Source organism: Entelurus aequoreus, linkage group LG07 (assembly GCF_033978785.1).
Source record: "Entelurus aequoreus isolate RoL-2023_Sb linkage group LG07, RoL_Eaeq_v1.1, whole genome shotgun sequence".
NCBI classification, from domain to species: domain Eukaryota; kingdom Metazoa; phylum Chordata; class Actinopteri; order Syngnathiformes; family Syngnathidae; genus Entelurus; species Entelurus aequoreus.
Window position 1 is genome coordinate 37068078 of NC_084737.1, and position 18009 is coordinate 37086086.

General features: G+C 39.9%; 1 protein-coding gene across 2 annotated transcripts in view; it reads left to right on the forward strand.

Annotated features, from left to right (window-relative positions):
- LOC133653777 (membrane-associated guanylate kinase, WW and PDZ domain-containing protein 3) overlaps window positions 1–18009 on the forward strand; it is a 103951-nt gene that overhangs the window by 63803 nt on the left and 22139 nt on the right. The window contains exons 5-10 of one of the 2 annotated variants that reach the window (XM_062053454.1): window positions 1241–1418; window positions 5850–5993; window positions 7485–7549; window positions 10253–10414; window positions 14483–14993; window positions 17133–17679. In XM_062053454.1, the coding sequence (XP_061909438.1) occupies window positions 1241–1418; window positions 5850–5993; window positions 7485–7549; window positions 10253–10414; window positions 14483–14993; window positions 17133–17679 (1607 nt within the window). Of the gene's footprint in view, window positions 1–1240; window positions 1419–5671; window positions 5760–5845; window positions 5994–7484; window positions 7550–10252; window positions 10415–14482; window positions 14994–17132; window positions 17680–18009 lie in introns of those variants that run through there. The other variant, XM_062053453.1, reaches the window with a different exon arrangement.

Consider the following 18009-nt stretch of genomic DNA (forward strand, 5'->3'; position numbering starts at 1 on the left):
CATTAGCATTGTGGCATTTTATTTCACAAATTTCAAAAGGATTATTGAATAACATTTTCTAGTCATTTAATGCTAGGAAATCACCTATTTGTCAAACTGTGTTTTTTAGACGAAACAAAAAAAAAATCATATCATGCCTTTTTGGGGAATAAAACATTCTCTTAAATCAAATTCTCTTGATTAGGTGGGCTTGTGCTATTTTTGTTCAAGCTTGAGCTAAACACTGGCAAGTAAATATCATTCAAATGACATACACATCTATGTAGTGTCGGCTTACATACATTTATGCTCGTATCAAACTGTGATATTTCCCATAAACATTTTTAGAAAATAGCTTCAATTTGTTTATCCGAGTTTAACTTGGTGTGTTTTAGCTTAATTTAGCATACCATAGCATAGCATAGTTTACCTTATTTTAGCTATATTTAAAGACTCTTAAAAGGTGAGATACAGTTAAACCTTACAGTGCTCAAAAGACTCATTAATAATATTGGTCCTAACCAGCAAGTAACCCTGCATACCTTCTAATAGACAATTATTTATTCTTTATCAACAAAACCATGCTCAATCTACTAAACTAGGCTAATCAGCCCTAGCTTTATATTTAGCGTTATACATACTTCAGCAGGAGAAGGATTTTATCTCTGCTTACAGAAAGCTAACAAAAATGCTAGATTATTCAAATTGGTTTCTGTTAAAACTTAGATTACAGTCTACTGTACATAACTAAAATTAATGAGACATGCAGCTTGAAAGGCATATCTCAATACACAGACGTCCCATAGGTCCCACTTCCAGTTAGGGTCAGAATGCTGTGTCTGATTAAAACAGCTGCATGCATTAGCATCCATAATTAATGCGAGTTTAATGGGAGCAATATTCTGTGTCCTCGTACCTGCCTCACATGTGACATTGACAGACACATCGCTTCAGCAAAGTAAGATGTGGATGATTATGTTGCCTTGAGCATTAAAATGAGTTTTCTTCATGAGCTGATTCATGATGCATATACTGTATTTATAAATACTCTGCATGCTGTGCTAGTGAAAATCTAAATATCCTATTTCCTGTATTTGCAAAATATATCAGCATTGGTCGATTATTCTCAGTGCATGCAGATCAGGGCGCAACTACATACTTTTTAAGGGGTATGCAAACACATCACAGTGCTGCATAGTGCATACCCACTCTTTGCACCACTGAAGCAGATGACACTCAATCTTTTCTTTCTCCGTCTCAGGGAATTACTACGGCACACCTCGGCCAGTCCACATCAGCCCAGAGAGCCCCCCCATCAGTTACCAGGAACACCGCAACCTGCTTAGAAACTTTCGCAAACGCAGCAAGTCGCTCAGCAACCTGGAGAAGGCTGCGGCGGAAGTAGAGAATGGCAAGGACGACCTGGGCCTCTCAGGCAAGTATCAGCTAGTCTCATACTTTAAATTCAGCCCTGCACAAAAGCCAAGACGTGAAAAGCGCATCTGTAGCTTCGATGTGTATTCTAAATTAAATCAATCAATCATTAGTGTGATTGGTATGCTCCAAAGTCTCAGTGAGGTTGTGGCTTCATTGATTGCTGGACCACCTCCAAAGCAAAGTCAGAATGCCCGTGGGGCAAGTAGGCATGAGGGTAACCATGAGTCCACTTACACAAAAAAAGGGCAAGGGGAAAATCAAATGAAAAGTCACCTTGAAAGGTAGCAGATTAGATCATGTCCTATACAAACACAGAATATATTGCTGTTTTTTCCCCCTGTTTTACAGTTTAGGGCCTATCGGTCAATACACTGTTACCTCAGATTCAGTTTTGCCGAACATATATCTCCGGCTTCCTCCCACCTCCAAAAACATGCACCTGGGGATAGGTTGATTGGCAATGCTAAATTGGCCCTAGTGTGTGAATGTGAGTGTGAATGTGAATGTTGTCTGTCTATCTGTGTTGGCCCTGCAACGAGGTGGCGACTTGTCCAGGGTGTACCCGCCTTCCGCCCGAATGCAGCTGAGATAGGCTCCAGCACCCCCCGCGATCTCGAAAGGGACAATCGGTATAAAATGGATGGATGGATATCTATGTCGGATTTGGTAAGAGTAAACACTTTTATTTGAAGTCCCTTGTTTTGTGCGATGAACAGATTTCCATGAAGCAGGATAATTATGAATGAATCAAGCATAAAAAACTGTTTGCAACCTTCAAAATATTTTTTTTACATTATTAAAGCCTTCCAAACATAAAATAACACTCATAAACAGTAGTCACCGTTACACTCTTTTCACCCAATATAGTAGCCGTCAGTCTCTTCTATTGGAGGCTACAGTACTCAGTACTCAGCAGGGGCGACGAAAAGGGGGGGTAAAGGAGACGGATTCTAGGGGCCCATGATGGAGGGAGGCCCAGAGAGGCCCCTAATGATGATGACATTATAATACAGGGGGCCCTGTAAAGATTCTTTTCATGGGGCCCAAAATCCCTAGCGGCGCCCATGGTACTCAGTACTATAGTAGCCCGGAGAATCCTTCAAGCGTCATTGCTACGGCCGTTACCCGGCCACTACAACACGGCCAGGACGTGTGAAATACTTTGTCACATCCTGAGTAATTCTGCTCAGTTAGAACTGGACTTCTCTGTGTGAAACCACCAGCGTGTGTTCTGCAAAAACTTGGTTGCCTTGACAGTCGCAGCTACGGTTAGTTAGTTAGCTTTGATGTTAGCATTCTGTGTTGTTAGCATTGTATGTCTGCGTTGTCATTCCACATTGCTCAAGCCAAAGCTGTGTTATTGATGCCGAAGATAAAGTGAATCAAAAGAGTTAATTTCCACTTTGGACAGCTGTTGATAGCTGATGGCAGTCTCAGTTAGCCTGATATGCCGCACCAAATGGCCGATGCTATCTCCAGCTGTTGGAAATCACTCTCGTCAAAAGCTTACCAATGTGGAGATGTGTTGTGTTGAAGATGAAATCCATCAAAAAGTTGTCTTGCCAAAAGGTGGTCATCTTGAGATTGCCGCGTTGAAGAAAGTGTAGCGCCAAGGTGGAAATGTAAACGGTAGTCATGCTTAGAAAATATTTGTCAATCGCCATAACATAAAACTAACAGAAAATAGGACAAATTCTGCATTATAATAGATATAATACATAAATGCAACTTAATTTAGGCCAAAAACTTTAACGGCACAGTGGGAGAAGGAGACGGCACGGAGGCAGGGACGTCGTTAGCTTGCAGCGTGTTTATTGAAATATATATATACAAACGAATATATATATATATATATATATATATATATATATATATATATATATATATATATATATATATATATATATATATATATATATATATATATATATATATATATATATATATATATATATATATATGAAGTGTGTGATTAACCCAAATGTATACGGTGTGACTATGTGTAGCAAGTATGTGAGGAGTGTTACCAGGTGGTGTTGAAGGTGCATGTTGAGATCGGTGCGGAAGTCCAGAAAGAGCAATGCAGGCTCAGAGGTCCAAGGACAGGCATGAGGTCAGGGGCTGGAGCGAGGCGTCGTGGACTAAAGGTAGGCGTGAGGTCGAGATCCAGGAAGGCAGCAGAGAGTCCAGAGGGGATCCAGGGAGACAAGACACACAGTTCGAAACCAGGGGATGACGAAGGGTTGCTGGATGATGACACAAGACAAGACACAGTGAGCACGACACAGTGAGCACGACACAAAGAGCGAGGAAGCACATGAGCAAAGAAGCGAGAGACGTGAGAAGCTTACTGTACAAGTAGCTACGTTCTGGCACTGGAACGCAGGACATGCTGGCTTTTGAAGGCAGGACACTCATCAGTGTCAAGTTTGTTGATTGCTGAGCGACTGCGCGGCTGCAGCAGGAGAGGAACGGTCGTGGGCGTGTCCGGAGGTGCGCTCCATGGAGCGCACAGCAGAGTGAGAGGCGGCAGGCAGGTGTTTGAACCGTAACAAAAACATGTAGCATATGCTTTTTTAATTAAAAAAAATATTTATATATTATATCTATGATGTGGTGAAGCTGCGACATTCGAAGTGTGATGTAGCAAGGGATGACTACATTTAGTACGACTGTATGATAAGCCACCATAGAGCCAAGTAAAGCTGTAGCAAACAGTAACAGCTCAATCTGTCACACCCTTGTGACTGTTTTGGACTTGACTTGTTTCTTCCCGTTTGTGTGGTGTTTAAGTTACTGTCCAGTACTCTTATTTTGTAGTTTCACTTCCACTGTCTGTCCACTGAGTGCTCGTTCCCACACCTGCCATTTAGTTTTCTTGAGAGCAAAGCTATATTGTGTATGTGCGTGTGATGTAAACAAAGTTGTGCAAGTACACAGTCATTGTGAGTGTGCTCTTGGGTACAACAAGAGTGACAGCACTTTGATAAGGAAGGTGGAAAACACTATTGAATTAAAAAAAGAAGTACGGATGTGGCATACTGTGGATACTTGGTTCATATGATTTGGTTTTCAACAGACCCTTTGAGATAAATTAATAACCACTGTATAGCCATGATAACCGGGAGTTGCACAATTATGAAATAATGTGTGATCATTTGGTTGGCCTGAATGAAAGTTTTAGGATAGAATGTTCTAAACCAGTGTTTTCAACCACTGTGCCCCGGCAAACTAGTGTGTCGTGAGATATTGTCTGGTGTGCCGCAGGAAATTTTGCAACTTCACCGAATTGGTCCAAAAAATATTTTTTGCAAATCAATAATTATAATCTGCAAAAAATGTGCCGTTGTCTAGTGTCTTTGCTGTATAGAGCTTGGCAGGTTAACCATGTAATACTCCATATCAGTAGGTGGCAGCAGGTAGTTCATTGCTTTGCAGAAGTCGAAATGCGTAGAGGATGGTTTGCCGTGATCCCAATATGCAGAGCACAGCGTGAGACGGCGTGCAGGTAAAATAGTATGTAATGATTAAACCAAAAGTGAACAAAAGGGAAAAGAAAAGGCACTGAAACATAGGGATGGCTATGCAAAACAAAAGTAAAAATGAACTTGCTACAAAGTAAACACAAACAGAATGCTGGACGACAGCAAAGACTTACAGCGTGTGGAGCAGAGATGGCGTCCACATAGTACATGACATGACAATCAACAATGTCCCCACAAAGAAGGATAGCGTACGCACAACTTAAATAGTCTTGATTGCTAACACAAAACAGGTCAGGCAATAGCACTCAAAGGAAGGCGTGAAGCTACTACAGGAAAATACCAACACAACAGGAGGAAAGGGTCACCAAAATAACAGCGCAAGACAGGAACTAAAGCACTACACACAGGAAAACAACCATGAACTCAAAATAAGGCACAACAACCTGGGGGAGTTTCATTTTTTAACTTTTTTCTGTTGGTGGTGTGCCTCCGTATTTCCTTTATTAAAAAAATGTGCCTTAGCTCAAAAAAGATTGAAAAACACTGTCCTAAACGCTGCATTTGTGTATTTCGAAAGAGTCATCCCTTTCGGCTTCTGCTGAGTCATCTTCTTGAGTAATGCTGTGCAGGATAGTGGAGTGGGTTGGTGTTGACCTGCATCCAACATCACTCAGATCCACCTTGAAGCGCACGGCTGAAGGACATCAAGGACAATTAGGCCCCTCCCAAAAAATGCTTGCTATTCTTCAGTGTGTGCTACACATGCTCAGTCACACTCTGTCTCCTGAGAGGGAGGACGAAATCAGCAGAAACGCTGACCTCAGGTCTTTTAACCCAGTGCAGAAATGCCAGCATCAGGTCATTACTGTCCTTTTACAGCATAGGCTGCATCTGTTTAATGACATGTCACCTTTCTTCTCATTTTCAAAACATCTTCCGTTCAGGGAGACAATGCTCACCAAGTCGGCGGAGGGCATCGAGTGTCCTTGAAAATGGGATGGTCTGCAATATGGGCGGAGCCAGAGGTAGAGGGATGCTGCCGGACCACTGGGAGCAGGCGTTTAGTGATCCAGGAGAGTGTCGCTACCAAGAGTGAGTGTTTGGATTTGAATTCTCAGGAAGAAACAGAAAAATACAATGAATCCATTAAAAAAAATTTAGTAGATATATCGGGATTTGTGTGTATACAAAAGCAAAGGTACGGAAAAATGTAAAACTAAGATCTTATAAAGGAGTTCACCTATGGAATAATTTAGAAATTTAACACTCAATAGGTTTAAAAACATATTTAAAAATAATACTATAATGACACTCACAATAATACTTTGCAGTTTGAAATGACCTTACTGTCAGTGGGCCTTGCTTTTTTAACGAGGGCAGCTGTTCCTCTTCCCCAAGTCTTGCTGCTGAAGTTTAAGATGAACATTTGCCAGTAGTATAACCGGAAGAGTTAGCCTTCCTTTGCTAACCATGCTCCATAGTGTTCCACCGCACTTTTAAAAAAAATCTTGTTGTCGTTTGTTGCCGCGGTCCGAGCGTCTGGTTAACATAGCATGCTAGCTCAGAGAAGGACTTCAGCTTAGCTGGGTCGAAAAGTTAGAAATGACTGTGCTCTCTCAGCTTTATCAAGGTCGCCCAATAATAATAACGTTTTTCAGAGTATGTCCTTTGAGCTCTGCACAAGAATGCAGGAAAATAAGTAAAAATTCACTTGGACAACTCCACGACGCCCCCCTCAGGAGAACGCCAACTTGGATATTTTAGCATAAAGTTTACAATCTGCAATTATTTCAAAAGTGCTAAAACAACTTTATACAAAGTTTGCTGTTCTTAAAGCCAATGTTTTCTTTTCTAGTATCGATAAAATAGATGAATTCCATTTTAAATCATATCGCCAGGAAGGACAACAGATTGATTTCCTTCGATCTTAGGAATATAAATCGATCTATCACTATATTGATCAATCGTTACACCCATAATTTGCAGTCATATTGTTGTTATGAGGAAATATTCATTCAATGATAGCTAACATTAGAGGCTATATTTTGCCAAATGTTCTATGGTCATCATCACATTTTCAGCCGTCTTCACATAAAAGGTCAGAGACAAAGCAACACACATGGGTAGTCAGTCTTTCAGATGCTTGCTGAGTTGAATTATTCTCCTACATCACATAACAAAGGCGTATTTTTTTTCCCAAATTATGTTTTGTGTTACATTTCTCGAGGTTTGGCTGCAAAATTACCTCCCTGTTTGACACTCAGCATCAAGGGTTGGAATTGGGGGTTAAATCACCAAAAATTATTCCCGGGCGCGGCCACCGCTGCTGCTCACTGCTCCCCTCACCTCCCAGGGGGTGATCAAGGGTGATGGGTCAAATGCAGAGGATAATTTCACCACACCTAGTGTGTGTGTGTGACAATCATTGGTACTTTAACTTTAACTTTAATGTGCATTCATACAGTAAATATTTATCTTAAATTTTTTGCTTGCAAAATTGTACTCTTTCCATATGCTTATCTCCTACACATACCAGTGTCTTTGTATGCCCCTTTTCTTTTGATTTGCTTTTGTCTCCAAAAGCCACAAGAGAACCAGCTGGCAGAGTCCTCGAGCTCCAAGCAGAGAGTCTATCTACAAAAATGAATGTGAGCCTCTTTGTTTCTTTCTTCCCTCATCCTCCTTTTGCATGTTGTCATTATCGGGACATGGGTGGCATGTGAAACGGCTGAACGGGCCCAAAATGATGCTACATATTTATAAAGTACGGAAATAACAGCCACATCCAGCTGGTTGAAGTCAAATGAGATGGAATGAGCTTTTGGCTGAACTGAGACGAGTAAGTGATTAAGGCCTAAAGCTCGGCACCACTGGCACAACGCCATGCTTGTGAGCCGAGGCCGGCGGGCTCGACACATGTATGTCATGTGACTGGCAGTGGTATTTCATGAGTTGATCACATGATTTGCTGCAAAAAGAAGAAATACGTGCTCTGGTTTGTTGTAAGTGACTGACATAGCTGATTACTCACCTGAGATTGGTAGGTCGTGAGTTCAAACCCCGGCCGAGTCATACCAAAGACTATAAAGATGGTACACCTCCCTGCTTGGCACTCAGCATCAAGGGTTGGAATTGGGGGTTAAATCACCAAAAATTATTCCCGGGCGCGGCCACCGCTGCTGCTCACTGCTCCCCTCACCTCCCAGGGGATGAGGGTGATGGGTCAAATGCAGAGGATAGTCTCACCCCACCTAGTGTGTGTGAAAATCATTGGTACTTTAACTTTAACTGTACTACAGCCCATAAATGAGAGACCTCGGTAGGCTGCATTACTTTTTTGCAGCCAGCAAGCGGTGCTACAGTTCCCTTCATTTGAAAGCAATGTACTGTCAAATGTGTACTCAAAAGTTATTATCAGACTATAAAACAAAAACAAAAAAATAGATAAATATCAATGTTTAAACATTGTTATTAAACCCAAAAATGTGAGTAAAATAAATACATTTTTGGGGTATAATAATAAATTATCAAATGAACTGGAAATCTCATATAAATATACAACACAAGGTGATGATGTGTATTCCTGGTCTTGTCATGCTCGTGCAGACCTGATCGTTGAATAAATGCTTTTATTTGATAAGGCAAGCCTGCACAATTACAGGTGTAGAAGCAAATCTGGCGGAGATGTTAGCCAAATGAAAATATTTCTCCCTCTCCTTATTCACCTTACAGGCAGCCTCTTACTATTTGTTGTTGTGGTCTTGGAGCCAGCCAGTGTGGACAAAGCCCAGTTTGTAAAACATCTATGTGTGGTCACTTTGATCCCTTGAGTCGAGTGACCTCTGACCCCTGATCTATGGGTGGGGCCTCCTGTCAGATGTTGCTAATGTGTGTATACTCCCTCCTAAAATCCAAACCCTGCGTACCTTTAAGATCCCCAATGCCCTAGGGCAAGAGCAGGCACTCTCTGGATGAACTGTGATTGACATCTGGACCTATCTAAGGACGTCTTCCCTTAATGGAATAGTCCCCTAACAAATTCTCTGACCAAGCTCACAATCTTATAAGAAAAAATGTACACACTACAATTTACAGACACTTCAGTGACAATAAATATTTGAATAATGAACAAAGCTAAATATGTTCTGCACCAAAATTCACTCCATATTCTCTACTGTTTGCTAGTGTTACGATATCTATTTTTTCGTGTAGAAATATGGGGAAATAACTACAGAAGTACATTTCATTCATAAACTGTGTTAGAATAATACATAATGTTTGTTTTCGAAAACACTCAAACCCTTTATTTAATAAATCAAAAATATTGAAATTCAAAGACTTAGTGCTTTTGCAAACAGCTAAAATTATGAATGAAGCACATTATAACCTGCTACCCAAAATGTACAACAATTCTCAACAAAAGAGGAGAAATATAAACTTACAGAATATTGAAAGTTAAACTATATGTATGAATGTACAAGACTATCAGTATGTGTAATGCAATTATGTAATGGATTAAGCAAAGAAGACAAACAATGTGCTGATATGATTCAGTTTAAGAAATTGTTCAAACTGAAAGTCATGTTTACAAGGAAGGGGAATACTGTTAAAAATCTTGAACCTAATCAATGAGTGACACATAATCTATCACCTCTTCAGTAAATTATGTGAACCATACGGTAAGTTAACGACCTATTCATGTGAGCTGTATTGATAATTATGAATCTATTCATTTATTGTTGTGTTTAAGATCGAAAAATGAAGTGAACAATTGTGTAAGAAATTATCTCCAGACAAAAAAGGGGTAGCATTAAAATAAGCTCTCCTTCTTTCTTACTCCTTTTCGTGCATGTTAGAATGTGAAACTGTACACATGTAACTGTAATCATGTTCAAAATATCACTATTATTTTATTACTTGTTATTGTTTTGTTTTGGGTTTCTTTCTTTTCTTCTCCTTTTTTTCAACATGTCCGAAATAAATATTCACAAAACAATACAATAATACATTACAGATGGTACTGTAAGTATAATTACATGTGAAGTAGTCTGCTATTGATTTAGCTTTCAGTTTGTGTGCATGTCAACTTAATATAGTGGTAAAGTATTTTGGGGAAGGACCATCTGCCATATTTTCACTTTATCTCCCCTCTCACTCCTAAAACCTGTCAGCGACCATTAAATCGTACAAACCCACACACAACAAACAGTTTCACTGCTCTTTTGCTCCAAATCTAGCCTGGCTGTAATCTTTTCACTCATGCCACTTTGGACACTTTTATGACTTTCCTCAGAGGGGAATGTCCACACTATCTTATGTTCCTTTTTCTGTTGCTGTATATTTTTTGTCAGGGTTCACCGAGCACCCTGAGGATCTTCGGGGTTTTCTTGTGCGCACACATTTGATCAAGGGCTCCAGAGGCTTTGGTTTTAATATTGTTGGAGGCAGCAAGCCAAGAGAGTTCCTGCAGGTCTACAGTGTGACTTCAAGTGGACCCTCAGCACTCAAGACAGGTGACAATGCACGCGACAGTCGTTTCATTTGCTATAACTGTGTGAATTACTGTACTGCAGTGTTTCTCAAAGTGTGGGGCGTGCCCCACTGGTGGGGAATAGAGACATGACAGGTGGGGCGCGAGGAACGGGAGGACTTTCACTTTACATTTTTTAAATTTTATTATATTCTTAGATTTTTTTTTTACTTTGCTTTCATTTTCTATACACACTTTAAATCACTTTGTGATTCTGTCTGTGAAATCCGCTATATAAATAAATGTAAATTACTTATTTTTCCTGTAGGCTTTAGATTTCTAGGTAGGAGCGAAAGTTTGACAGACATAGCAACAGTAACTAATGGGGGCGGGGCTAAGCGGAGCTGTGTCCATTCTTCTCCCCTTTGCCACATCTTATCTGTGTGAGATAGGCTTTTCAGCTGTTGCTTCACTCAAAACGAAGTACAGGTCTCAGCTGAACATTGAGCATGACTTAAGAGTGACAGTGTCAAGCCTGCAACCCCCATTTGAAAAGCTGTGCAGTGCAAAACAGGCTCATTGCAGCCACTAATGCTGGAGTACTGTAAAACTCATGTTCACTTGCCCTGTCTTGCCAAATGCATAGCTCCTCCTTTTTTGTGTGCAAAGATAGCAAAGTGGCACTTTTATTTTATTTATTATTGAACTTGATGCAAGTTATTTGATTTATTATTGAACTTGATGCAAGTTATAACACGTTTATTTGATTTATTATTGAACTTGATGCAAGTTATAACACTTTTATTTGATTTATTATTGAACTTGATGCAAGTTATAACACTTTTTTGATTTATTATTGACCATGACGCAAGTTATAACACTTTTGTTTTATTTATTATTGAACTTGATGCAAGTTATTTTATTTATTATTGATCTTGATGCAAGTTATACCACAGCTGCACAGTTATTTTATTTATTATTGAACTTGATGTTATTTTATGTTATTGAGTTTGAATGTATACAACTTGATGTTACTTGATGTTCAATAAACTTGAAAATGTTAAGCTTGGCATTAGCGTTCTGTTGGGGCGATGGGGGCAGGTGGGGCTTGAAAACTCCCCCTTGTCCAAAGTGGGGGATGACAAAAAAAAGTTTGAGAACCACTGCTGTACTGCATCATATTTAATAACTGCCTTATAGTGCTATTTACAACACCACAAAATTCACCAACAATCAATATAACTCTATTTATATATGCTTTTAAAATGCAGGCAAGTGGTAAAACAAAGTGCTTCACAGCAGTAAAAAAAAAAGAAAAAGAACAGAAAAAAAACATACATGCATGCACGCACACACACTACTGTTGACAATAACAAAACATGACATGGCACTGAGGATTAAGGAAAAGAGCCATCTCTGAGATGTTCACACTGGAGAATAACTAAAAGTAACGGCATCAAAAAAATAATTTAAAGCCTTTTAAAATATGTGTAAAAGTATAAATGATAAATTGATAAATGAATTAAACATAAAATAATGATAATAATAACAATTATAAACAATATCAATAATAATAATATATATTATTTGTAAATAAAAAACAATAATAAATAATGTCAAATTAATACCCTTTTGTAAGCTCTTCTTTTGGCAGTCAATCTTTTTTTAATGGTTGTTGTTTGAAAAGGAAAAAAAAAACAATACAGTAATAATTTATTGGTAAATGTTAATTGCTCGGGTGCTGCTTCACATAAATGTTAAATGAATAAAAGTTAAAGAAGAAAGCAGATACATTTAAGTATGTTGTATAATGTAAGACCATCACATCGGTGCCATAACAGCAGACAGTGACATATTTTTTATCGCTCTACTTTTCAGTCCAAACTCTTTGGGATTATACAGAAAATTCCTGATTTCCTGCATGGAGTATATTGTAATCAGTTATTAATCCCCCAGGGTAACACACTCTAATCTGGCTATGATATCACATGCATATGCAGCTCACCGATGTAAACACTCCAACAAAAAGGTCTACGAGCTGCTATCACCACTTAATAGAAGTGAAGCGTATCCTGTTTGTAGGGATTGTTCTAGTTTATATTTGTTATTAGGCTGCTGGTTTTCAGGGATAAATCATTAGGATTAGTCCACAAAATAAGTATACTCTTGAGCACACTTCAGCATTACGTACATTCAACAAGAGCACTTTAATGTAACACATGCAGACTCTTGCCAAGGCTCAGACATTCTAAAAGTCTCTCAGTCAAAATATCCTAGACATTTACAATCACATCATACAAACCCCGTTTCCATATGAGTTGGGAAATTGTGTTAGATGTAAACATAAATGGAATACAATGATTTGCAAATCCTTTTCAACCCATATTCAATTGAATGCACTACAAAGACAAGATATTTGATGTTCAAACTCATAAACTTTATTTTTTTTTTGCAAATAATTAACTTAGAATTTCATGGCTGCAACACGTGCCAAAGTAGTTGGGAAAGGGCATGTTCACCACTGTGTTACATGGCCTTTCCTTTTAACAACACTCAGTAAACGTTTGGGAACTGAGGAGACACATTTTTGAAGCTTCTCTGGTGGAATTATTTCCCATTCTTGCTTGATGTACAGCTTAAGTTGTTCAACAGTCCGGGGGTCTCCGTTGTGGTATTTTAGGCTTCATAATGCGCCACACATTTTCAATGGGAGACAGGTCTGGACTACAGGCAGGCCAGTCTAGTACCCGCACTCTTTTAATATGAAGCCACGTTGATGTAACACGTGGCTTGGCATTGTCTTGCTGAAATAAGCAGGAGCGTCCATGGTAACGTTGCTTGGATGGCAACATACGTTGCTCCAAAACCTATATGTACCTTTCAGCATTAATGGCGCCTTCACAAATGTGTAAGTTACCCATGTCTTGGGCACTAATACACCCCCATACCATCACAGATGCTGGCTTTTCAACTTTGCGCCTATAACAATCCGGATGGTTCTTTTCCTCTTTGGTCCGGAGGACACGACGTCCACAGTTTCCAAAAACAATTTGAAATGTGGACTCGTCAGACCACAGAACACTTATCCACTTTGTATCAGTCCATCTTAGATGAGCTCAGGCCCAGCGAAGCCGACGGCGTTCCTGGGTGTTGTTGATAAACGGTTTTCGCCTTGCATAGGAGAGTTTTAACTTGCACTTACAGATGTAGCGACCAACTGTAGTTACTGACAGTGGGTTTCTGAAGTGTTCCTGAGCCCATGTGGTGATATCCTTTACACACTGATGTCGCTTGTTGATGCAGTACAGCCTGAGGGATCGAAGGTCACGGGCTTAGCTGCTTACGTGCAGTGATTTCTCCAGATTATCTGAACCCTTTGATGATATTACGGACCGTAGATGCTGAAATTCCTAAATTCCTTGCAATAGCTGGTTGAGAAAGGTTTTTCTTAAACTGTTCAACAATTTGCTCACGCATTTGTTGACAAAGTGGTGACCCTCGCCCCATCCTTGTTTGTGAATGACTGAGTATTTCATGCAATCTACTTTTATACCCAATCATGGCACCCACCTGTTCCCAATTGCCTGTTCACCTGTGGGATGTTCCAAATAAGTGTTTGATGAGCATTCCTCAACTTTATCAGTATTTATTGCCACCTTTCCCAACTTCTTTGTCACGTGTTGCTGGCATCAAATTCTAAAGTTAATGATTATTTGCAAAACAAAATGTTTATCAGTTTGAACATCAAATATGTTGTCTTTGTAGCATATTCAACTGAATATGGGTTGAAAATGATTTGCAAATCATTGTATTCCGTTTATATTTACATCTAACACGATTTCCCAACTCATATGGAAACGGGGTTTGTATTTAACATTAATTTAATGGTCTGAAAACATTGCAGTTTCTGTACTTGCATGCACACAGCAAATTAGGTTTTTCAAGATTTACTGTACAAAAGTTTTGCCCATTTAAAACCAATCTTGATAATAAATTGAGGCTCTTCTATATCTGTAGCCAGGAAGTTGCATGTTAACCAATTGCATTAAAATCATTATAGAGTGCAAATGCCAAAGCCAATACTAACAGTGTGCCTCTGTACTTTTAACAGCGGACATCCTGGTATATGTCAATGACATTTGTGTGTTGGGAATGTCTCACAAAGAGGTAGTGGAAATGCTCAAGTCAATACAAGTGGGCCACAGTGTACAAATAGCAGTCAGAAGAGGATACCCCATGCTATACAACCACGAAGGGTGTCTCAAGCAGTCCCCTCAAAGGTTACAAGACAGTGAGGACCCCATCTTATTGCCTACCACCTTCCAGCCTCAGTCTCTTCACCAAATACCTCGACGCCTAACACCAACTCCCCAGACCCATCACTTTAACGGCTTCCACAGCGATTACATGGAACCTGGCATGATCCTTGACGCTAATGGAAATGCCACTTCATTAGCCAGCAGACAATCCTCATTCAGACGCTCCAGTTTGAGCAATACTGCCTCTCCGCCGCTTACGCGCCCACCTCGCTCCCTGAAAAGTTTGGCCCGACTGCAGTCACTTGATCCAACACTGGCAAGCCAGAGTGACAGTGAAGTGGTCTCTGCAATTGGTTCACACAGGTAACACTATACCCAATAAGATAATCTACTGACATTCTTTCCTTTTAGAAGTCAACATTATATACTGTATATAAATAGGATTGTCTTCTTTTTGTTTGTTTAATGATCTTATTTAGTCCTTTATGGGGAAAAAAGTATTTGTATATGTGATGTTGAGACGATAAAACCATGTGATTTAGCCCAACTTATTACTTACTTTGCTAATAGTTTGGGCTAAATCACATGGATTATGACGACATCATATGCTGTAGATTAAAACACTGAAGAAAAATGATACAAATAACAAAACATATCATTTTGGCGTTAATGATAAAAACATGTGTTATGTAGTTTATTTTTCAGGACGTAGTGTGTAGTCAAAATTGAACAGTGGCCTCTGGAGGCCAATTGACTTTGCATTCTCCAGTCAAACAACATTGGGCCTGATCTACTAAAATCCAAATAACCACATGCTAAACAGCGTGTGCAAAATAATAGAATAAAATAGTTTTACTATTTGTGGGTGTGTGGCAGGTGATCTCCTAAGACTGTGTGTACAATTACTAAGTGCTAAAATGTAGCATGCCCTTCTCATTGCAACAACACATCATCAGTAGGGTAAAACTAACCTGTCCGACAACGGTCTAAACCCAGCTCACGTTCCCTATTAGTAAGTGAACAATCCGACGCTTGGTGAATTCTGATTCACAATGATAGGAAGAGGCGACATCGAAGGATCAAAACGCTTGTGTGTATTGCCCAAAGAAACATTAATTTCCCTCCACATTTATGACATCATATATGTCCAATGGTCCAACAAATTTTGTTTCATTATGTTGTGGAATATGCAGCACACACCACATTTTCTGAACAATATACTCTAGAAGTACGATCTACTCGACGGAACCTATTTTTGCCACACCGAAGGAGTGCTCTGAGAGGCGCCGGTGTTGTGATGGTGCATCTCGAATGATCCAGAAATGCATGCAAAAATGCATGAAAAAGCATATTGCAAGATAATTTTTATATAGGATATATAATGATAGGCAGCACGGTGGCACAAGGGTTAGTGCGTGTACTTCACAATTTAGAAGGTCTCCCCGGGTTTGCATGTTCTCCCCGTAACTGATTTCCTTCCGGGTACACCGGCTTTCTCTAACCTCCAAAGACATGCACCTGGGGATAGGTTGATTGGCAGCACTAAATCGGCCCTAGTGTGTGAATGTTGTCTATCTGTGTTGGCCCTGTGATGAGGTGGTGACTTGTCCAGGGTGTACCCCGCCTTCCGCCCGAATGCAGCTGGGATAGGCTCCAGCGACCCCGAGAGGGACAAGCGGTACAAAATGGATAGATGGATATATAATGATATTTTTCTTATATGAAAAAAATAAAAGCAAAATAAATGCCAGTAGACGCCAAAACTAATCATTACAATTAGTTTTAACCAGCCCCTTAAGTAATCTAGCAGCTCTAAAATTATAAAACCATATTGCTGAATAGACAATAAGTTTATTTTTAATTTATGTTGACGCAGACGTAGGATGGAGGATTCTTTCGTCATTGCTGTCTTTTCAGCGCCATCGCCGCCTTTCTTACAACCATTTATGCGTAACGGTGCCAATTTGCAGGCACATTTCAAACATGCTAAATAAAGATGCAAAACAGCGGCTGCATAACAGTTAGTCTTGATCAATCATATTGCGAGAGTCCATGATTATATTTGCGTCTCCTAGTATTGTTGGCGTTCTATAATTATCATAAATTCTGCATATACATAAAGACACACACGCTAAATGGATGGCACTCTCTATTTTGCTCATTTATGAGACAAAATCATCTGCGCATGAGCTTAGTAGATCAGCTTTGCGTGTGCTGTGAAGTTTGCACATGTTTTGATGCACACAAACCTTTAGTAGATCAGGCCCTAGTGCAGTTCAGGGATCTCAAACGGGCCATTCAGTCACCTGGTAAAATGTGATTTTAAGTGAATGCTCTCCCAGACTTACTATGCCTTCAACGGACCTAAGGTAAATTGAGTTTGAGACCCCTGGTGTAGTACACAGTGGCAGAAAGACACTTTCATTCATTTTAGGCAATACTGTAACTGAAACTGAAAAATGTTTGACCCATTACTTGTTCTTTCTTCTTCCTTCTCATTAGGGCATCAGTGATCCGTAATCACAACAATAACTCCCTGTCCACACAGCCCCATCATTTACGTTACAGTACATCCAAGTCCTCTGAGAGTGACTTATCTACCTATACCTTGCCCGTGTCCCGTCTGCCCCTGCCTCAGTCACCCAAGAGGCCCTCATCCTCCCCAGGTGGGCCTCGCAGTGCTCACGTCCGCCTCTTCAGGCCAGAGTCCTCCCACCTCAGACCTCCATTAACACCTGACAGCCCTCGCCACTGCAGCTTCAATGGTTTTCATAGCAACACCAGCAGTCCTAACAAGATGACCTCTCCTGGAGCAATGAGTGTGGGTAGTGGACTTAGAGGATTCAGCGGAGGGGAGTTGGTGCCGGTGGCTTTGGCCCAGAGTGAAGGAGACAGGGGCCTGGGGTTCAGCGTGATGGCTGGTGGTCCTGGGTGCAGGATGACCGTCGTGAGGAGAATCTGGGATAGGAAGCAGTGCAGTACTTTACAGCCAGGAGATGCTATTGTCAAAATCAATGGAGCTGATGTTCAGAGTCTTAGTTTTGCTCAGGTAACGTTTTCAACACTGCAAGCAGGATAACAAACCACTCTTTATTGTAAATACTGTACAGTAGTACCTCAACTTATGTGCTCAATTGGTTTTGTGACAGAGCTCTTAACTCAAAACACTTGTATGTCTAATCAGTGGCTCCTACTGAATTGAATTGAAATTTTTTTAATTGGTGCTTGATGCCCCCCCGCACCAAAAAAACACCACCATTTTAATATGTGACATGCCTTTAAAAAAAACATTTACGTAAAAAATATTGTATAAAACAATACAATAGAATGTACCATTAACAACTACAATAGTTTTATGAAGTAATGTAATAATAAAGCA